The sequence below is a fragment of the Ruditapes philippinarum genome, unplaced genomic scaffold, assembly GCF_026571515.1.
Source record: "Ruditapes philippinarum isolate M1 unplaced genomic scaffold, ASM2657151v2 ctg423_1_1_1_1, whole genome shotgun sequence".
In the NCBI taxonomy this organism is placed as follows: domain Eukaryota; kingdom Metazoa; phylum Mollusca; class Bivalvia; order Venerida; family Veneridae; genus Ruditapes; species Ruditapes philippinarum.
In genome coordinates this window covers 141,269-165,835 of record NW_026853626.1, presented here as the reverse complement: position 1 = coordinate 165,835, position 24,567 = coordinate 141,269, and the positions used below count along the sequence as shown (strand labels likewise).

At 30.5% G+C, this 24,567-nt stretch overlaps 1 protein-coding gene across 1 annotated transcript in view; it reads right to left on the bottom strand.

The window, feature by feature from the left end:
• Positions 1-7,959: 7,959 nt before the first annotated feature.
• Positions 7,960-24,567, bottom strand: part of LOC132737394 (uncharacterized) — a 143,490-nt gene continuing 126,882 nt past the window's right edge. Inside the window, exon 5 of the mRNA XM_060724673.1 lies at positions 7,960-8,825. Coding sequence (XP_060580656.1) covers positions 8,468-8,825 — 358 coding nt within the window. The 3' untranslated portion in view covers positions 7,960-8,467. The remainder of the gene's footprint in view (positions 8,826-24,567) is intronic.

Here is a 24,567-nt window from a genome sequence, read left to right as displayed (position 1 = left end):
CATTATTACGAGTTGAATAACTCGGTTTTTTTAATATATGGTTTATGCTTTCTGACATAATGACATAATTTTTAGACAGTTTATTAACAACCTTCTCTAAAACAGTGCTGAGAACAATAAATGTCTATGGAAATAAAAGAAAATGTCTATCAAATGTACAGCAGCCAAAAAACATCTTAGCTAATCAATAAAATACAATATATTGCTCTTCTAAACGAACACTTCTAACTTACACCTTGGCTAAATAAACACACATCTGCCTTTAGAATTTGAACCTCACATGGCTAAGTTAATTAAGTAAGATTGAAATGTAAATATTGTACGTGGATGTATAAGGGTTAACACGTTTTTATGACGTCAATTGTAAAACTTCATTTAAGAAGACATTAGATTTATTAAGGCTGGGATTCTTGCTTGTAAAAAAACAACAAAATCTGCATAGCTGTTTTCATTGCAACACTCGTTGTGTTCTCCTTATATTCCCCATACCCTAATGTTTCTCAAGTTATGTAATTTACAGCACCTTAATAAGATCACAATATTATTACAATTTTGAATAATGTTTATATTAATGTTGTTTGTAATAAAACATTATCATGTTAAAGTTATTTGATTTTTTTATTGTTAACTTTATCGAATAAAAACCTTTCTTTCACTCATTGTCAAACTATATCTGAATATATGTGTATGGTTTGCACATACATACGTATAAACGACCATTTAAGGTTGATCATTCTAGAATGTACTATTCTTTTCAAAGAATAATGAGAAAAGAACTTGAATGATACTGAACTTTGCATTAAATAAAATCCTGTAAATGACAAATGATCCAATGCTTTGTTAGTCTCTTAATTGTTTTTATAACTTTTTCATAAAGCTTCATCACCGTCATTTTAGATTATAAAACGTTTTGTCAAAATATTCTTGTATTCATTGTCTGAACAATTCGCTAAGAGCTCGTACAAGCAATGTTAAATCTATCAAAATTTATATAAATTTTGTCAGTGTAGTTATACGTTACAGAACGAATGATGGATATACTGAAAATCAAACCCTTAAATTTACGATATTTTAAAACCGAAATTGTAATGGCTATCTTTTCCTCAATAAAATACTTATTCTTATTCTTACAGTTATGGTATTAATAAATCATATCTTGCTGATAGTAAATTTTATAGCGATGTCTTTCTTTCACTTACTTCATATCATGCATGTCAATGCATTTTGAAATTGCTTGTTATAACCAAGACATGCTTCACTTTCAGATAAGATTAATTTTATTTTCAATATATTACGTTATTTATCATCATTTTCGTTTAAAGTGTAATTATCTAGCTTTTTTCTCCATTATGACAATATGTGTATGTAATATCCTTTCATCTTAAGGGACTCTATTGAGGTTTTCTGACATGGAGTCTGGAAAAGATTTTCGATAAAAATGTTTCATTTGATGTTGATATATACCAATAACCTGTACGTTATCTTTCAGATAAGTAGCTTGCTTCGTTTGTTTTCCTGAATTCTAATTGTGAAGAATGACCCAAAATTGCGTTTAACGCTTTTCACTCAATTCGGGCAAAAATCTCACAACAATATGATTTTAATTTATTTCTGAAAATATTTCTTAATTTATCTTTTGCAAAGCTATCCGTTTGACGTGCACAAGTTGGTCTTTGTAAGAAATTCAACTTCATGTTTCTTAAGCTTTTTGGCCTTGGTGGACGAAGATGAAGTGAAATATGTCATTGAAAAAGTCTTTTTTTAAGAATTGATTACAATAAAGACGGTATCGCTCAGTGTTACTCCGTGTTACTTAAAGTTGACAATACTAGTTAGATTAAATTGCAATATAACTGATCAACAAAAGACATTTTTGCTATCGTGTTCCCGTAAAGGTGTCAATTTAAAATATAAAATTTGTTAATTTTATGTTATAATAATATATAAGCTGTGTGTTAGTTCGGATCTATCAATTTTGATGCCTTATCGTTGTTGTTAGTAGTCCTCTTGTAGCATGTAATTCAAATAAAGGAGTGTCATCAAAATAAATGTCCCTAAATGTATTGACAGTTTATTTAATTCCATCAGCTTTATTAGCATAAATATACTTCAAAAGCAAAGCATTATTAAGATTCAACAGAACTAGCACATTTCGTCATTTTATATTCGTTATTGTGAATATATTATAATGGTCATATTTATTGAGATCTAGAAATGAGAACATAACTGAAAACTCATAAAGTATAAGAAGTAATAAAACTATTTACATAATGTGACTTACACAATGTAAGCTTAAGGTCGCGTAAAACATTAAAGTTGGAATACTGAAGAACACACAACGTGTTGCGTGAAATCATTAGTAATTATTTCATGTCAAATTGATACAAAATGATAATGATGTTAGAAAAGTATTTCAAGATGAATCAAACATTTTGTTCAGAAATGATTATTGTTACATGAGAAAACTTGATTGCATTAATAATAACGCTATATTATAAAATCTGAGGAAAGCCTGAAATAAATTTCAATCGTTATTTTTACCAGACATCGTCAATTAATATGTATTTAAAATCAGATGACTTCAACTTGAAGTTTTTTTATATGAGCTTAATGTCAGTTTGTTTCGATCAAAACTGGGCTCTTGCTAATAACTTATTTTACATAATCAATAGTAACGTTTACCAGTGTATTCTTAGCGGTTATTTCAATCGGTTTTATCTATTTTAATACAATGCCATGAAAATTAAGAACTGGCGAAAACATTTTTTAAAACTTAGGACAATTGTATGTAAAACTTCTTTTTCTTGATAAGGTTCAGACATTGGAGTTTTTAATGTCATGTAGATTCATCTATTCTAACGCAATTGTTCACTTTCTGTCAGAGTTAGTCTTTCTATAACTACATCAGTAATACATAGACGTATCGTAAACTACAATTTACAACTGAATACTGTCAAGCATTATTCACATTACAATCATTATGGTGAAATAATGTTAAAGCTTCTCATCTTTGTTATAATTGTAACTTGTAGATCATATAATGACATTTAGTAGAAAAATAAAGTACAATTTTCCTCCATACATTATGTATGAATGTTTTGGAATGTGCAGCTACGCAATTATGTTGTCGTGTTTGTCATTATCAATTATATGTTTTATACTGCACCGTTCTGCTTAGCAAATCCGAGACTACGACATCGTGAAAAGTTAAGAGAAATATGGCTGTTATTGTGAGGGAAATGCCTTTTATTTTTAAGCATGCCAAGCTTGTGGGTAATTTTACTGATCTGTTAACTTGATAAAAGTCATTGAATAAGGTTTTTTTTTAATTGATAGTTCTCTCAAACGCTCATTTACCAGCAGTACAAAATTGTAATCATTGTTTAAATAATGCCGGTAATATTTTATTGTTTTTAAAATATCATTGGCCTGGAAAGAAAATGATTTTCGATGCAATAGAATTTGTAAAAAATCAATTTCAAAATCATTTTTTCATAGTTGTCAAAGCAATTCATTTAATGTTCACTTTGTCATCTTGTTGTTTAGTCTTTTTTATTTTTTTTATCATAAGAAGATTTCGTTTTTAAGTATGTAACCAAATAAACAATGAAACACACAAATAATTTCTTATGCGCAATAATGAAATACGACGGACACTTAATATTTTGAAATAAGTAACAGATGTTACAGTAGTATTTCGTGATGGGAAACGGTTCTTACATCAAGTAGTCACATTTGTTTCTCGTGAAGACAAGAGTTTCTGTCATTAATCCCATTTTGTTGTCTTCTTTTCTGAAGTAGCGCTATCTCTAATGTATAGAAACAGATTTATTACGTTTCACCCTTTCTTTCGAATCTGTACAAAGAAAATAACAAATGGTGTGTAATAGTTCATCCCGTACTCAGTCATATACAAGTGTGAGTTTAAATTACAGGCTATTACATATAATTATGACAAAAGGGTTAAGGTTTTCACTTATAATATGAATTCGTTAATATCCATTGATATTCAAATCACACCAGTTTCCAAATCAAATGAACCTGTAAAAATTAATTTAGTGTCAGAAGTACTACAGGAGGTATCGTGAAGAAGGCGATTACTGTCTAAAAAGAGTAATTACATGTGATGGATGTGGATTCACTTTTTTAACCAGAGTTCTGTCTGGAAGCATCCTTCCTCGCCTTCCCCTTCAAAAGCGATAATTTCCAAGTCAGCCGGGAAGGTTATGGCCATTATATTCTGTGATACATACGGGGTAGTGCTAAACCACTTTGTTCCTTCGAAAACGATAGTGACTGGGAACTATTATGCACAATTACTTAGAACGGAACTCGTGGCGGCAATAAGGAGAAAGCGCCAACATCTACTTAGGTCCGGATTTATATTACATTACGACAACGCGCCGAGCCATTCAAGTCACGTTGTCATGGATACACTCGAAAAAGTCGACGTCGAACTGTTACTGTACCCACCCTACAGCCAGGACCTATCAATTTGTGTCTTCTGGCAGTTTCAAACTTTCAAAAACAGTCTTCGTGGTACAAATTTGAAATTTGAGTAAAGAGAAGAACTGAGGTGTACCGTGGACAGACAGCCTCGGGAGATGTCTCGTGACGGGCTACATCACGTGGCCGAGTCATTGGTCGAGAGATTGGACAAGGTCTGCATGGTACGTTGCTTTGAGAAGGAGTTATCATTTTAGGTACTTGAATGGAATCATTTCCCCGCTATTGAATTAGTTTACGAATGTATTGATGCACCCTTGTATATAAGTTTTTATAGTTTAGAGTATTTGGCAAACTCCTAAACCTTGATTACAACTTAACTCCGAAAATGATTAAGCACAAATTAAATGTTTTCTACGAAAAGATAACTTTATCCGACTTATATCGAAACCATTAATAGGTTTATATTTCCACAGTGTAAGCTTTTATATCAATCTTGTATTTCGTTTGCTTAAAAAGGGTAAAGAAACTAGATACCACATAGGAGTATACGAGTACACATGTTAATGTGACACAGTGGCTACTCATTTACATAAATATAAATATAAGCTCTGGGCCTTTTTGCAAGTTCAGAACTCATTTCAACGAAGTGGGGTAAAAATGCTTTATGAATTGCGTATGAATATAAATTAAATTGGCTCATCTAAGACAGAATTTCACTTTGTTTGCTTATCATTAACTTAATTTATAATAAATTAAACGTTTATGAAAAGTTTGACCGACAATGTTTTTTTTTTTTCTAAATTATTGAAATGGCGACCAGGACCTGCTTTACGATATTATTCACATCATGTTGTTATAAAAGTACATTCTGAAGCAATGACCAGCTGGAACGGAACGTCGTTTGACCCGCATCTTCACTGCGGGTACCTCTTTTTGTGTTTTGCCATTCAATCCCTACAATTTGAATCTACTTCTTCAAATTTAAACACAATCGAGCATATACAATATAATTCAAGAGGTCAAATAAGGAAACATGCTTTCTTATGAAAAAAATTTAGACTTGAGCACGGGTTTAGTAATTCTGTCCAACAGATAAATTCGTTTTTGGAATATAAGGTGTATGCTTTTTGACATAATTATATAATTTGTAGACATTTGATTAACAACCTTCTCTGAAAACAATGCTGAGAACAAAAATGTCTATGAAAAAAAATAGAAAATCAAAATGTCTTTCAAACGTACATCGGCAAAGAAAATCTAAGAAAACCAATGAAATACAATATAGTTGTTTTTAACACTACTAACTTTTAATTTCGTTAAAACTTCTCATGGCTAAGTTAATTAAGGTAGATTGCAATGTAAATATTGCATGTGCATGTATAAGGCTTATCACAGTTTTATGACGTTAATAGCAGAAATACATTTAAGGTATGACCATCATTTTGCAATACCTCCGCTTTGAAGAGTATTCAAATAGGCTAGAAGACTATGGGTTCAACCCCAAGAAGAGTAATTTTTTCTCTTTTTTTTTTCCTTTTAACATTATTTTTTGTCTCATATACGTCTTGGGAAGAAAAAAAAGTGTTTTATTTTAATTATTTAATTAATATAGGTATTTATTGGCTAAATAATGCTAAATATTGTAACATATTTTCAAAGTACAGTCAAAACAAAATCAGGCGGTAAAAGTTTTTAATATTTAACAAGATCATCCAATATACTTTTTAATTTGAAAAAAATAGGGAAATTTTGAAAAAAGGCACTCATAATAGTAAATTTAAGGGATTATTTAATTAGACTCTCAAAGTAGGATACTGGTCAAACACGTATTAAAAAGGGTGGGTAGGGTGATATTTTTATACATATTTCGTAAATTTTGATTAGAAACAATAATTTTGCTTGCGTGGATTGTAAGCTGAATGTTACATATCGTTTATAATCAAAATATAATGGGAAAACATGTTTCATAAAAATGAAATTGTAGATTATCTAAGGGATCCTTATTTCTAAAAACGGTCCTTCTAGCATCCAAACTTAAATAAGGAAACGTGGCCATAACTTGATTACCGTACGGTGAAGTTCTTTTTTAATTTTGCATACAGGTGTCCTTTAAGGTATATATCTGACCTATGCTGTCAATTGTTTAGTTCCTTATAGTACCTGATGGGATTGTCATAGTTTAAAAAGGGTTTAGACCTCAGATTCATTTAAGCAGAGATTATTGCTTTTTGTCACAATGAGTGTGAAACACAACAAATTTGCAATACCCCTTTTTAATTATCTTATATTTTTTATGCTCTGATACTTCTCAAGTAATCTAAATTTATGATACCTCTCATTGAATCACAATTTAATCACAATCTTGAATACTGTTTATATTAATATTGTTTATACATTATCATGTTAAAGTTATTTCGTAGTTTACTTATTGCATCCTTTACTTTTTGGAATAAAGAAACATTGTTTCTCACTCATTGTCAAACTAAATTTTATATACATGATATATGTGCATGGTTTGTACATAAATAAGTATAAACGACCATTTAAATTTGATCATCCTGGGATGTATTATTTCCTTTCAAAATGTTATGAGAGAAAATAATCAAATGATACAAAAATTTGCATTAAATGAAAACGTGTAACTGACGACTGATTCAAAACGGGATATTTCTTTTTGGCTAGCATTTTAATTATACATCTCACAATGGGTTTAATATGTTTAACACTATCAGATCAGTCATGTTCATCTGCAATTTAATATAAAGAATTTATTTCTCATGAAGTTTCATCACCGTCAAACGATATTATGGTTTATCTTTGTCAAAAGGTTCCGTACGCTCATCGCATGTATCGTCTGAATTTCTCGCTAAGTGCTGTACAAGAAATTTAAAATCAAAATATTAAAATCAAAATGAAAATAATATCAGGTTAGTTATAACGTTACGCTAAAGAATGAATGCTGTTTATACTAAAAATCAACCCCTGAAATATCAGTTATTTTGTTTTTCATATTAAGCCTCTAGATCTTTTGATATTTCACGAGAATTATTTCTTTTCCAAAGTGTCTTTGTCTTTTTCTAACATTCTGTTTTCATTATGCAGCATTTTGTTTTCTTTTTCTGCTTCTCTGAAATATCAACATGTTTTACAGTATCTGTATTTGTGTTTGTTTAGTAAGATTAGCTGAACTGATCATCATATATTAATTATTATCAATTTGGTGTCTGGCTGATTCCTCAAATGTTCGAATTCTCTTCAAATGTTTTCCTTTCGTTCAGTCTTCACAAACTGTATTTTGAATGCCTATTTCTAATGTGATGTTTACCGAAATTGATTTGATATATTTGCCTCAAAAAATGATATTTATAACATAGGGATTTTGTTGTATAGCCGTTATATTTAAATATTCCGAATGGATACCGTTATCCGTATCAAAGTAAAACAAAAAATATTGTAGTAATAAATTTGAAATATAACCATCGTCAAAATATGTTCTATCAAATACAAAGTACAAAACCAAACAGGAGAGGACACAAGAGCGAGGCAATTTAATGACAACGGTGTAGGATATGTGAACATGGAGTAGAGGGCGGGCAAACTTTTGAAACATTTTGGGACGCGGACGAAAAAATACACGGAGAAATAAAAACAGTGTTAATACAAAAAGCATGTAGCAATACACATGATATACATCTTAAAAAACAGAGAGGTCGCCGCCTTGGAACAGTCATCAACATAAGCAATGCTGTAAAAACTTTAATGATTAAACCTGACTGTTAGTCTCAAAATGTTTCCGTCCAATCGTTATTTTCATTTGTTTTCAAAGCTGCAGCCATGTAACAAGACTGTTAATATAACAGGCATTTGACATGTCCTCATCCGTTTTTCCTGTTTTCGTTAATGATAACTAAATTAAACACATTCAATTAAAATGTGCATAGTTCGATCATGTTATCATGCTATTAGTATATACAATATAGTTACTTTGAGATATGTATTAATAACAAAGGCAAAATATTTATATCTCAACAATACTGAAATAATGTCCTCCATTACCAGATACAATTTTGTACGGGTGAGAGAAGGTCACAAAAATCCTATCGCTTTTCTCAAGTTTAAAAGCTGCAGCCATGTAACTTGTTTGTTCATATTGGTTGACAGCCATATGACATTGGGCGCTAATGTTTTCTAGTAAAACTGATTCTTTATCTGTTTTATCTGAGATGCGGATAACCTGATGTGAAGCTAGTTCATCATCGGCTGAAATGGTTTTGCTATCTTTCATGACTGTCAAATGTGTAGTGACATGATAGTATCCTGACTTCTGTATATCAATAACTCCCTCTTCCTCAAAATAGTCGAGTCCATCTCCTTGCGTTATGGCAGATTTCCAAAATAACTTTGATTGTTTGTCTTGTTTTACTGAAAAACAAACCAAACACAAACAAATTCAAATAGGTATATCATTCTATTTAAAATCCTAGATTGATTTGACAGCAACTGCAAAGTATTGATTTTCTTAAATAAAATTTATCGTTAAACGTTTACAAAAAGAAAAATATACATATTAACAAACCTGAAGTTTCATCCGTCTTTATGTCATTGAGGTGCAATAAAGCAGGTAATTCTGTTGATACTGTTTTGTTAAAGATGGTAAAGTTAATCGTTCGATGTTCTGTAATATTGACAAAAAGGGGAATTATATAAATTCAAAATTCTTATTATTGTACTATTAACAATAAGTTTTATTTTTAAAATCTTCAGTTGTTACGAAAAAGGACTTCTTCAAAATCATTTACTAACTACGTATATCGCAGGACGGATTATACTTAGTCTAATAGAAATGAAAGTATCAAACATGTTTGAAAAAGAACAAAAACCTTAGTGATAAGACATTACTTTCAGCGGAATTTCAGAGTGATTTTTTTTTCATTTACGAGTGTGATGTAAAAATACCGAAATCAAAACTGAATTCACCGGGTATTTTTTTCTTTTTATGTGTGTTTTTTCTGTAAAAGTTTTTAGTAATTTAAATAGCATTTCGGTTATTTCTATGACATACGTGATAATAAGTATGTCAAAGTGTTATTGTTTGGTTTGCTGTGGCTTTAAAAAGCTTTTGAATATTTTCCGGAGGGTTTGTGGTTAGGACTAAAGTTTAAGTTTATGGTCTTTAAATGGATATGGCGTAATAAAACTTAATCGTAAAAAATGCCATGCATTGGCTTTCGTGACTTCCTTTTTCCGAATATTTGTATAGCGCGAACACTGTACATTTTCGCGGTACTATAATTGATGTCACGTTGTCGAGATCAAAGACGAAATTTGGACACTACTAGTAATATCCCCATTCAAAAACGTGTCTTCCTGTTTGCCGCTCAAAGGACATGTTGTATATTGAAATCTTACTAAGACAGAGTGCCTCGTGGCAATGCATTTATATTGCTTAGCAATAAACAATTGATATGTTTTGATAAGAAATATTAATCCATTCTTATGATTAAAAGTAAATCACGTAGTTATGTAATTTTCATTGTAAATGCATGTGTTTAATCTCTTCGCCATTAAAGATTGCTAAATGATTATGCTATCGATACTGGACGCACATAGTTTATGAAGAGGAACATTAATCTGTACACTCACAAACTTGTTTCTGTTTAAATTAATAGATTTATACATGTATGTAATGGCTGCACAGTGTCATACACAGCAATGATGTGAATGTTATAGATATATATGTGGTATTCGGCTCTAACATCTTTGATCAGCAAAATGCTTAAAAAAAGATATGATATTACGTACGATTACGTCAGTATCAAAGGTGCTCTTTTTATGATTGATATTCGGTTAATCCATTCCAGCTGGACTTTATTGGAAATAACTAACTGACTTAATTAATTATACTTCTGTCACGAATATAGCATGTCACATAAATTAACATTTTGATGCTGTATACTATGATGTATGTGACCCGTTTTCCAAGTACAAGAATTGCTTGTTTGTCAAAAGTTAATACATAAATTTTGTATACACTAAAATCTAACTTTAATGCATTAATATTTTTTTTAAATCAGAGATAGATCTTTAGAAATGTTTTCTTTTGTTTTTTATCGTGGTGAATTTGTAATGATAAGATCGGCTTAACCTACTCTATTACTTGTTTCTTAGTTTTTGAATCATATTGTTTGAGAAGTGTAATAAAGTAGTAGACGTCCAATAATGTTATAAAACAATTAGGCGGCCGTTTTCCAAGACTCCGGAATATCGATATTAAAGCACATAGCTCTTAGTGCGAGGATTTTAGCAGAAAAGTACGACTTTTCGACTGGTAAAACACGCTATGAGATGTTTCATTATTTATAATCAAACGAAAATTTCGACCATGATCTAGATTTGAAACTTACAGTAGAAATTATAACGAAAATAATCAAGTGTTAAAATATAGTGTAAAGATATGACGAACCTGGACTAATATCCGTATCAAACTTGAATATCATCAGCTGTAAAAAGATAATTAAATTACAATCAGTTACAATATTTATATGTATAAAGGAAATAGGCAATTTGTTGGTTTATTTCTTCTTCTTTTTTTTATAAAATCGCAACGTTCTGAACGGCTATTTTAGAATGTTGGTTAACCAAGATGAAGAAATATGTCTTATTCCTGAACGCTTATCGAAGTGAATGTACGATTATTCCGTATAAGAGAGCTTCTTACTGTGAGAAGCACAATTTTTGTTACTGCTTACCACATGTTTCCGTTAATTGTTTCCATGTAAGTGATTACCTTTGAAACTTCGCTTGATTTGGTGATTTGACATATTAAAGGCCTCTTTAAAGGAATTAATTACAAAGATATAAACTATCTTATTTACTCAAATCACGCTAAAATGACATTTGTAAAAGTCCCAGCATGAATTTCTGTATAAATTCCATTTATTTTTGGTTTGAAGCATAAATATATCTATATATGTTGGACGAAATATCGCCGCCGACAGAATCACCGAGTTGTTTTAAAACTAACTTGAACAATAACTGGAAGTTACAATAACAGATATTGTGGATATTGTATGATTGAAACAAACCTAATTCATTCATTTGACGACTTTAACGTTTCCAGAGTTCACTGTGACGTGACTGTGACGACAAATGTGAAATATTTACGCTCTAACCTTACCCACGTGGGTCAAGTTAAAACAAAACACCATTTTATCCTTATAAGGAAAAAAAATTGTTCCTGTGATTGCCAAGTGTATTCAGTTTGAGGACATTTACAGATTAGTGAATGAAAAATTCAAAACGAAGAAATGAACATTTTGCCTGTGTCTCCCTTTAAGAAGAATATACCATACAAGTATAAAAATATTTGATATTGATTTTTATGAATTGCATATATTCTATTAACATAATGCGTATGGAAACGTTGTTTTAGCAAATTTCCGTTCCATGACTTTATAATAGAGATTAAAACTCTTGCATGCGTGTGGTGGTGGTTGTTTTTATTGGTTTTTTTCTTTTCAATTTCTATATTAATCACCTTCATGTTACATGATCGTCATGAACACGCTTAAATTTGTGTAAGTAAAAAATGATAAAACATGGAGTATCTACTAACTTTGTTCAGTTTACGAAACGCAATTTTAAAACATAAACGTATTGCAGGTTCAATAAGTTGCTAATAGACATCAAAGCAAATTAGAAAAAGCAGTTAGTAATACATTGGATATCGTTAACCTGTAACAAAGACGTTTTATCTAAAATATTCAAAAATTTTGAAAATCTAACACGAAAGCATATCTTCACCTACCTGTCGAACAAAACCGTTTAACGCCTCAACTGTTTCAAAGCAATGCTCTTTCTGTTTCGTGTCTTTGCCATATCCCAATGTCAGATTCTGAAGAATTTCAGATTTCCATGTAACAGATTTTAGACTCTCATCATTGAAACATAGCGTAGATTCCATTGGCCTTTGTCTTAGAGCATACCATTTTATGATAAGAGCCATAAGTATAACTTCAAGCACAATTGCAGATGCAACCAAGCACTTAAATATCCTTTTTGTGTCCTGAAATCAGAGGGAACTTACATTTTCTAAATGTATAAATTATATTAAGAAAGGTGCAGAGGGTGAAAATTTCATATATGTTTGAAAGGTTGAACACTATAATGATATTTTCAAAATTGAACAGAGTATAAACTGATGTTTATTGGTGTAAAATCCTTCAATTGCTAAAATGTAAAGTAAAATGTGGGTATTTAAATATAAAAAGACATTTATCCAAACTTAATATTTCTTTAAAATTTAAAAAAAACTTTATTTAAAGAATGAATACGAACAAACGAGCAAAAGGGAGGTTATATAATTTATAAAAAAACAATTATGCTAAAACCTACAATGAACGTTATCTTTATGTTGTAAATGTTTAACTCATTACTCCATTCTTATTCAAGATAAAAATTGAAAATTCAGCATTTTATTTACTATTAGAATGTACGCCGAAGACTATTTGTATACGGATGAAGTCACTCAAGACATAAAATTGTGTTTTTTATTGGAACAGAATACTTAATAACTATATAGTAGAAACCCAACGTCTCTGATTAGATGAAATGTATGTTTTAAGAAATATTTGTTACTGTAGTGTGTGTATGTGTGCATGTTGTGCTGTTGTTGTTGTTTTTCAGCTGTTTATCTCCGTCAACAATGTAAGTGTTATGTTTCTCTGAATGTTTGTCTTAAAAAGAACATTAAGTACAAAATACGACGAATGAAGGACGACATATCGTCCAGAACGACCAAGTAAATATCAAAATTGTTTGTATTACCAGCTGCATAAAAGGCTAGTGTCGAGGCCGGTTAAATTTTAATACAAAAATAGGAAATATATGACAAACTTCGTTGCAACTTTAGTGCAACACAGCATTTAAAACGATTTTTGAAGCCATTTTAATATTAAAAATATATAATCTACTTTATAAGTTTACAGCAGCTGTAATTGAATTGACAGTTATTGATGGACAGCAGCATGACGAACTACAAAATTTTAACGGCGGTCACAAAGTTCATCATCAGCATTTTGCCCTCATATGATGTAAAGTGTTCGGTTTACTTTTGTATATTTAAAACTTGTTACTTAATTAAAGATTAAAAAGTCACATTCTAATCACAATTATTTTATCATACATTTGAATTATATCTAATTGATAATGACCACCTTGTAATAAGTTAAAAAGCAAACACACATATGAACTTTCTAGTATGTAAAGATCTTATTATTTGATGTTATATTATTTTGATTATTTATCAATCAATGATATCACGGTCATCATCTAAATATTATACAGTCACTAACAAGTTAAATGTTGATGCTGCACACCAAAGATGCCGCCAAATGATGCGAACGGTCAATAAGCATTAAAAATCGTTCTCTATAATTACAGTTGAATATCCGAAGCACAAACAATACTTTTCTCCATGTCCTTGGTATGTGCTCGTTGTTATAATAATTTAGTTGCATATTTTTGTAAAAAAGTAAAATCTAATGCATAAATTCACAAAGTAATGCCATGTCTGTAATTCTGAAATGTTTTTCTGTTGCGACAGAGATTTAAACGTTTGGTCGAAGCAAAATAAATTGGAAAATTCGAAAAGTAAAATTGAAATGTTTGGTGAACTAAAATAAATGCAAGACAGAATGTGCCCATAAATATGTCCATTTAGATATTTGTACAAATCGCAAAATGTTCGAATGATTTTGAGAACGAACTTTTCTGCAGTGATCTCCCCTTACTGACAGTAGAAGTGTTTGGCGTACTTTCTTATCGGTTGAGGGAGAACCGCCTCTCTGATAATGGGCGTGGTTTAGGCTTTGTAATTTGTAATTTAATGTTTCGACAAGTGATATTGATCAAAGTTGTCCTGGTTTCCTTCCGCCCCGTCAACGAAAACTTAATGCTAGCATATGAAGCATCATATTGAATTTGGTGACAATTTAAGGCGAACTTAAACAGAGGCGGGACAAATGAAGTGAGTGACTCTGCCTAAGCCGTTACCTCTCTCAACGGTAAAGTTTTAGAACGATCGACTATAGACTGGCTCATTTGCACGCTATTTATCATGTAGATAAAATTAGATAATGATAAAAAGAATATGATATTCAAATATAAATTAGTGTGATTTTGTAAAACAAAAATATACACAAAATCAAGTCTAAAAGTCTCCCCATTGCTGTATGGACATATGCATTTCTACTAGACGCCGCGTGCACGCGGCTTCTAATAAATATACTCGGTCTAAATCTATACCGCATCTATTATAAGCTCGTGACCAATATAGAAATTAACTTCCGTGCGACATTCATAAAGTTTATACTCGTAAGCGTTTTAACATTCCACGATTTAAAAATAAATTCCTGTTGTTGCATTAGGATCGATATCCTATTTTTAAACATTTTTAATATTTCATTGTCATTGGATTATAAGCAAACAATTTAAAAGTATTCATGGTTTATAGCCAACCCAGATATATTGTATAAAGAACAAAAAGAATACAGTTTAATGTACGGTCACCCCATTTAGATATATTTACGAACAAGAGAAAACGCAAAGAAACTTTAAAGTTGTATCTATGTCATGTATATTAATATTTCCTGACTACATCATTGTAAAGTATATCTCATCGTCCAATAATAGATGTAACTAATCTCCTAAATTATGTGATATTTATTCCAGCAGTTGATTTAAGTACCTCGTTGACATGACAAAGATATTTGTTCCCAAAATTAAACATACTTTCTCTCACTTTATGTATTTTCTGAGTTTGCTGTGAACACACCATATAATTGTGAACAGTTAAGCATCTCGTGCGCTCGTCTAAATCATATTGTGATCAAAACCTACTTTGTTCATTCCAACAACATTGTCCTTTGACTACGCAAAATAACCGCATTTTTATTAAGTTATCTATCTATTATTTAGAATCAGTTTAAATATCACTTGAACCTTTATGATTAAAGTTTACAACTATGTTTTATCCAACAAATTGTTACAACTTTACAACTGAAATTTAAACAATGGATTATCCTTATTTATCAATCATGTTGTTATTTTTCTATTGCTGTACTGATTTGCATTTCAAAATATGAATGCATTGATGTTGTATCAACGAAGTTGCCTTGGAAATTCTTTGTTTATATAAAGTTGTATTTAAAAAGATGAGTAATTATAACATGTGTTAATACAAATAATCATTAAAAAATCTCAAATTCATTTTTAGCAATCAAGCCAAAATAAAGATAAATGCAGAAACATGTTAGTAGAAAAATTAATTAATTAATGTCTTAGCTTTGAATACATTAATCATGTGTTCGGTTCCACCAAAATACGTAAACAATCCACAGAAATTCTTTATTGTTTACTGAGAGTTTAAAATGCTATTTAGTTCAATTAAAGCTCAAAAAGCGGTAAAATGGTCCGTATGTGACAATGCAGGGGTGTTTCAATTCAAATGAACGCAAATGGTTTCGTAAAGAGCAAGGTAAGCGAGCATACGGTATTATCTGAATACGTGTACTTTATTTATAGAGTTACGTAGTTGGCGGTGTGATGTAACTATGAATTTATCATTTTACATTGTACTTAAGCAGTTCACAGTTCGGTTTATGGAACCTATATCTTTGTGCACATATAAGCTATTTTTTACATTTACATTGTCGATTGCATTCATTTTTATGCGGTGTCCATTACAATATTAAGTGTTAGGAAACAAAAGATCCTTGAACTACTATCGAAAGAACTATAAACACAAATCACAACTTCCCATGCGTTTTGAATAAATCTTAATGAAATGTCATTTTTTACTTGCTTTGTCGGCAGACTATAATTTTAGCTTTTACTGAAAACCATTTATGCTTATTCATAAACTGATTGTCATTATATCATTTGTGGCTAAATGTTCAGATGCAAATATTTTAGTTTCTAAGTCTGATTGTGAAAATGGAACATACATAAAGTTGTCTTTTAAGAAAATAGGGCTTCAACCGGGTCTCTCCCGGCGCATGGTTGATCAAGCTGCATATTTCATATCGCCGGCCACCGATATGACATCACTTATATCTAATGTTCCAGTTTGAGATTGCAGATTTGTTTCTGATTTGTAAACACATGACATTTCTTACATATGTTCTGGTGATTAACTGTTTAAAGCTTTGTATGCATGTGTAAATATTTTAATTTAAATTTGTACTGTACTTGAAACCAAAGAAGTTGTTTAAAAAGAGATATCATGTGATCGTAAAGCGTCGTTATGGCGATCATGCAAGAAGCAGTGACTTGAACAATTTGCAGTTCCTTGATAAATGTTTGAAATACGCTTTACAGTAGTGCCACTCCGTAATCTATCTATGCGCAAGGTGTTTAATACGGTCACAAGATGATTTGTTTTAATGCATTAGTTGTTGTTGGATATATCTAATTTATAGCTATATACCTAAGCTGTGCATAACAATCTGCAAAGGGAATTAACGTGATCGCCAATATTCATGTTTGAATAAAAAATAACGCCTAAATTCTGTAACATTAACGTGTAATTAATGTTCGAATCACCAACAGTAACTAACAGATACTCAATGTATTTTCAGTTATGTAGAGATGAGAACATGATGAATTTTGTTTTATTAGTGTTAAGTTTGAGCAGGTGGTATTATATCTCGAATGCACGATTAATTGTGTCGTAATTTTTCTTGTTTAGAAATAACATTTGATGGTTTGAATGATAGAAACGTGTTTATTTACTCCATTTTCTAGTGTTTAGGATAGAAAGAGTACACTTGGTCTATATGTTCGTTTTAAATGTGTTGCCCTAGTGTTTGACTTTTGTAAGCTTAAGTTTCCATTAAAATCCTACGCATTATATTAGGGAACATGCATTAACATCATATATTTACAGCATATGTTTGAGATAACTAATACGCTCACAAGTTGTTGCTATGCATCAATTGTGACATATGTTTGCTCCAATTTGTTACTTGAAATGAAAGTATACATTTAATCACGTTATCACAATATCTTTCATTTATTTGTTTTAAAATTATTACATAGTAATTTAAAATTTTGGCTATCATATTTACTGATATCATATTGTAAAGGTTGTAATCCTGTCAATCAAATCAAGAAATAAAGAGGTTTACGGTTTCCTAAAGCTATAGGATAGACAAATACTATTTAACAGGGTCATGACCTCGATATTACAGGACCGCATATTAATAAGTAGCACGTCTCATTCACAAAGTACATACACTTTGTGGGGAAAAATACAATGTTCCTATTGATTCAAATATGATCGATATTTTGATTGTATTTTAACAGGCTTACAACGCTAATAATTAAATTATATATTTATAGTGTTCCTGGTTTATGGCAAACCATGGCAAACCATGATACTTTGTACAGAAAATAGTTTAGAGTATAATTTGGAGATAAGGATTTCATACTATATACCTTTTTTTCTCACTAGCAATACCGGGAAAAATTGAAAAGTAGATTAAATAAATCAAATTCAATAATATGCTATTTAACAATCTAGCCAAACGCTTATGTAGCGCATTCCTGCCTAGAATGTTTTATTATACTTAAAATTAATACATAAAATCACTAACAAATACAATTATATGCCAGTGTGGAAGCAAAGTCGTTAGACTTAAATTTCATGTTATCTCATTTAATCGAAACTATAAGACTTCGGAATGATTATTAAGTCTTTTGTGTACGGTACTTAAATAATACATGTAATAGCCAAAAGTTTTAAATCATTTTGTCAGATATGCATCACTTGCGCACGAGTTGCCCCATTCTGGAAACAAGCCCACTCTGTCTAGTGTCTTTTCCAATTAAATTAAAAAAATCAGGAAAGGATGATCCCTCGGAACCATTTGAAGCAACAAAATAACAAGACAATTTTACAGATTCGGTTTGATAGGTTATTAACATGAAAGTGACGTTATATTTATGTGTCTAGATAACAATGATAAAATCCGATATTATGTAATATTTAATCCAACACTTGACTTAATTAGACTAAGTAATACCTAGTTTACATGACCAGAATATGTGTTCTTATAATTAAACATCGATATTTAATGAGATTGATGTGCACATTGAGTATCTATTTTGAACAGTTATACATCTCATGTGCCAGCAAAATATATTTTGGTCAAAACTTACTTTTCAGCAACATGTTGATATTTTCCTCAGACAGACAGACTGAAGGAAACTCTAAAGTTAATATTTGAAAAATCCCTGTTACCAAAATATAACATTTATTAAAAGCAAATTTCTTAAAGAGGAGATAACTCTTGAATTAAAGGTGCAATTTCATAAAAAATGTCAGCTCTTTTTGACTAATCACAAATATTGTTATATTTGCCATGTTTTAAGCCTATTTGTTACCAAAGCAACCAATATCTTTTCAAAATAGGCAGAAAAGATTAGACATGCATAATCTCCAGACTGCAATCTACCCATATGTCAGGTTATAAAAATATTTCTATTACTTTTTGCGTTAACACTGGGTCCAGTTTATGTGTAAAATGTGCCATATTTTCAGTCTATTTGTTGCCAAAGCAACCAGAATTTTCAACATAGGAAGAAAAGAAAAAGACGTGCATATTCTCCAGACTGCCATCTACCTATATTTTAAGTTTCATAAAAATATTTCCAGTATTGTTTGCGTTATCACTGGATCCAGTTTATGTGTAAAATTTTCCATATTTTTTGCCTATTTGTTGCCATAGCAACCAGAATTTTCAACATAGGAAGAAAAGAAAAAGAAAAAAAATTGCATAATCTACTTACTGCCATCTATCCATATATCAAGTTTCATAAAAATATTTTCAGTACTTTTCAAGTTATCGCGGGATCAAGTTTTTGTGGACTGACGGACTGACAGACAGACAGACGGACGGACGGACGTACCAATATTTCAGGTTTATGAGCTATTTCTATTGTTCTTTTCTTTTGTTTCCTTGTGGGCTAACTATTGTTTCCTTATGAGCTAACTATTATTTACGGAATGAAGTCCTTTGTTCTCTTTTGTCCCAGTGTACCGTTAGTTAGCTCATATACCTAAAATGTTTGTGCGGACGGACAGACAGACAGACGGACGGAGGGTAAACCTAAAGTCCCCTCCGGTAAACCGGTAAGGGACTAATAAAATATTATCAAACATGTGCCAAAATCATTCGAACGATGTCTTAAATCGGTTCAGCAATTGTCAACCATATATAATTCGATTGTTTCAATTTAAAATATGAAATAAAATGACTTACGATTAAATCCATTTTTCATCAACAGTTACTATGTTTCCAACAAAATAGCAATATTAGTAATCGGTTGTTTCGCGTTGATATTACCAAATATTATATATATACATACGTACTATATCGAACTCTAACACTGTTGCACTAGTTGAAAGTACGAAAGACCGGTTGGGACATTTCAGCTTCATGAATTCCCGATTTCAACTTCACAAATTCACGACTTCAACTTCATGAATTCATGATTTCAACTTCGTGAAGTTGAAATCGTGAATTCATGAAGTTGAACTCGTGAATTCACGAAGTTGAAATCGTGAATTCATGAAGTTGAAATCATGCATTCACGCAGTTGAATTCGTGAAGTTGAAATCGTGAATTCATGAAGTTGAAATCGTGAATTCGTGAAGCTGAAATCGTGAATTCATGAAGTTGAAATCGTGAATTCATGAAGTTGAAATCGTGAATTCGTGAAATTGAAATTGTGAATTCATAAAGTTGAATTCGTGAATTCTCGAACCTGAAATCGTGAATTCCGTATGTTGAAAACGGGAATTCACGAAGTTTAAATTGTGAATTCATGAAGATGAAATCGGGAATTCATGGAGGTGAAATGGCCCTACCGGTCTTTCGTATGAAAGATATATAGTTGGTCACTAGTCAGCACTTCCCAAATATCAAATTACTCTACATTATTAGTTTTAAATGTGTTTGACATTTCTTTATGTCAAATGACAAAAAAATGGCATGACCTGCCTGGATTTCGTCCAACTGAACTAAACTACTTTGTATGTTACAGAAATCAGAAATAATTATAAATATACATATAAGTAAGGAGCAAATGATTGAATAGGTAAAAGATTTTGGTAAATAATTGGCATGATTTCATGTAACTAAACTGGTTTCAAATGTGCCAGATTTTAACATTATAGCAAATCACTAACCTTTATACATTATTTGTTTGATCGCATTCCCCCTAAATACAAATAGATAAACAATCATGGGAATTTTACCAATAATTATAAAGACAATTTAGCTTGTTCTCAAACCAAATTACCCAAGAGTATAATAAAATGCATGAACTTATATGTAAATAATGTCAATTATGTTAGTTTGAAATTCATTTTTGAAATTTCTGAGATACGCTGTACAGTAATCTATCTATTCGCGAGGTGACTAATACGGTCACAAGTTAATTTTATGCATCTGTTGTTAGATATATCTAATTTCTAGCTATTTGCCTAAGCTTTGAATAACAATCTGCGTGATCGCCCATATACATGTTTTAATAACAAATATCACCTAAAGTCTATAACATTAACATATGTTTAATTCGATTCACCAACGGTAACCAACAGATAATTCAGTGTATTTTGAGCTATTTAAAGATGAGAATAATAATTATGATGACTTCTGTTTTATAAAATACGGTATTTTATCTCGAATGCACAATTAAATGCGTTGTACTTTTTTTGCTTAAAAATGACATTTGATGGTTTCAATGATAGAAAAGTGTTTATTAAATCCCTTTTCAAGTGTCTTTGATAGAAAGATAGGACTCGGTATGTATGTTGTTTTTTATGTTTAGTTCTAATGTTTGTCTGTTTTAAGCTTACGTTTTCATTAAATAATTAATATTAAGATCGTACACATAATATTAGGAACACATACATTTACGTCATATATTAACAGTATATGTGTGGGATAGCAACGGGGTCATTATCTAGACATAAGAGTGTTTTCTGTCTTAACCAATATCGCATAATAATATGTAGCACGTAACCAAAATAGTGACTCATTTACAAAATACATACTCGTAAATCGTCGACGTAATCATGAGATCATGAGATTATTTATTTTTAAACTTGGACAGTTATAATGACTAATAGCTACGTATTGCTATCTTAATACACAGCAATTTCAATGCTATGGTTAAAAATAGTGACAATGCTCAATTAACCTTTTGCAATGGTGATAAACATTCGAGACTATGGCGCTCAATTTTGACAGACAAATGTCAATTGAAAGCTAGAAGTGTGAAAAACATAATTCTTGTGAAAATGAAAAAGTCTTTTAATTCGGTCATAGAAATGTAACGGGACGCTAAAGTTAAGGTCGTTAGTCGCGTCAGACAGGGAGTCGTTTAATTCAGTGACTTTATATAGTGAGTTACGTTGGGCGGTCTAAAATAAGGTCGTATACGACAGGAAGTCGTTTAAATCAGTGAGTCGCTATGGCAAGCTTGACTGTAATTGAATTTTAAAGAGGGATCAGATGTTAAATCGATGATGACATATAGCTACATACATGTATGTATTAGCTTAAATAGATGATTTACAGATATTCAATACACGGAAGCAATCCTGGCTGTCCAAAATGTTTAATATCATTAAGGAGCAATAAGGCAGGTTTATGTCGGTAGATTAATTTAAAAGATAGTTAATCAAAATCAAACACGACAGGTTCTGAAAATGCAATGAAATATTATGATTTCTATATTTGATATGTTGTTCCAACATGAATTGTCCGGCAAAATTAAGTTTCATGTAATGTTTTGAAGTATGTCAATAATTCACAATTATTATTTTATTTTAACGTCAAAAATTTATTGCATAACAAATCTAAAATATAATGCTTAAGGAAAAATACAATTGAACATTTTACGATATAGAGCGCAACAGACATGCTCAGAAAATAGTATATTATATTACCATTTACACAACATTAAAGCCATTATCAGTCAATCTGTTTGATCGGTTACATTAAATCATTCCTTAAATATTTATTATTTAAGTCAATCACATGATAAAGCGATTTATGTCCGCTTCTAAAACATTGTTAGTTAATCAAAGTGATAAAACATGCGTGTTTACATTACTTCATTTTGTTATTTGAGATACCGAGACTATCTTGAAAAAAATACCCATACTAGCATGTTTTTTGTATCTTCTTGACTATAACATTGTAATAAATGCAGTATAGAAGAAACCAATTAGAACTACCGTTTTAAGTGCACAGTTTCTTAATATATAATTATTTATATGTATGAATAAGAATGAAAATAGGACGAACATGGATTCATTTCGGTATCGTAGTTGGATGTCAACAGCTTTGAAAAAGAAGATGATAACATGAATAATTTTAAAATCATAAATATAGTATATTTCAGTTGTTATTTTTTTTTTTTTTTGGAGGGGGACATTTAAATAATTGACCTCAAGTTAATTTCTATGAATGCAATTGAAATGTGATAACAATGTTTTTTTTTTTATTATTTAAAACATTATCTACAAAGATAAAATGTGAGGGGTCTGCACATTATTTATCATTATTAAAGTGTAGAAATATTAAGCTGTACTATGACCTTTACATATAATGTTTTCATTGCCTCAGAATGTATGTACAATAAACTAAAAATAGAATTATCTAAAGATTATAGTCAGTGTCCTATTTGTAAGATGATAACTTAGCGCTTTTGTTAGCATAACAACAAAAACAATGAATTTAAGTATTTGGTAGATTAAATAAATGAGACCATCGACAAACGGAAGGTATATCATCTACATTTTCGCCTGCTATATTAAGGAAATAGATATCTATTTTAGGTGCAATATTGTACATAGAATAATGCATGGTTCAAGTGAAAATGCGTAGGAATATAATCATGAAGGCCGATAGTCCCGGGTGATTAAATACAAAGCCTTTGAACGATAAACCGTGCACTTTTATATTTTAATGCAAGATACTTGTATTATTATGTAATATAAAAAGGTATTATCTATTTCCATGCAAAGAGAATTGATGAAATATTGTTAAACTACTTAGAGGGAAAGGTATTTTCATGACGTCATTTGGTTCAGGCAATGTCGTGCTAGCATTTCTTGTTTTTCGATGTGTATACATCGTTCAATAATGCGCTTGAGTACCCTATCTGCTTGATAGGGGAAGAATGTTAAGAGTATTAGAATATTAAATTCTACTCTGATTTAAATAAAAAATTGATAGGAAAACATAATGAGTTTGTCAGAAGATTAACTGTATAAGCACTTTTGTTTGGTTTAAACATATGTAGTGGTGGGATTTATGTTAAACCAATACTCAATGAGGTTTATATGTGTTTATTCAATAAAGAATAAAACCTGTAACAAATAAAATAAGTATGAGACATCACATTACAAACAAATATAATACAAGACAAATACATTTCACAAAATACATAAAACACACTATAATACAACAATTCAAATTACAATAAAAACAATTTCACAAATAAATATATACAGATATACATACCAGGCTTGATAGAAAAGATTCGTCAAAATAAATAAATTGAATACAAAATACAATAATTTATTATTAAGCAAGTATTTCTGTAAAGAAATAACTGATAGTTAACTAGTCTAATTTAGATCTTTTCACTTTGAAAGCGAGACAAGGTGTGGTCTGAGTTACTAAGAAATGTTATATTCCAGAACCAAATCATCTAAAAATAACTTGCATACCAAAACCAATCATCCATCACTCAACTTGAAAAACCAGTTCAATCACCCATAACAAAAGGAACAAAGACAAACATAAACACATAACACCACAGTAGATTTGGTTTGGCCGTTAAGGGAAAATAACTACCGTAAAAAGAGAACTTGGCTTAATTTAACCTTATCTACACATATTTTATTCCTTTCAATTTTGTACAAGATGTACAATGCAAATAAATAGACAAATAAAAATAAAAATGCATTTTGAAAGAAAAAAGGGTTGGACCACAAAACATAAGTAATTCAGTCGATGCCTAATACTTAAGTGACAT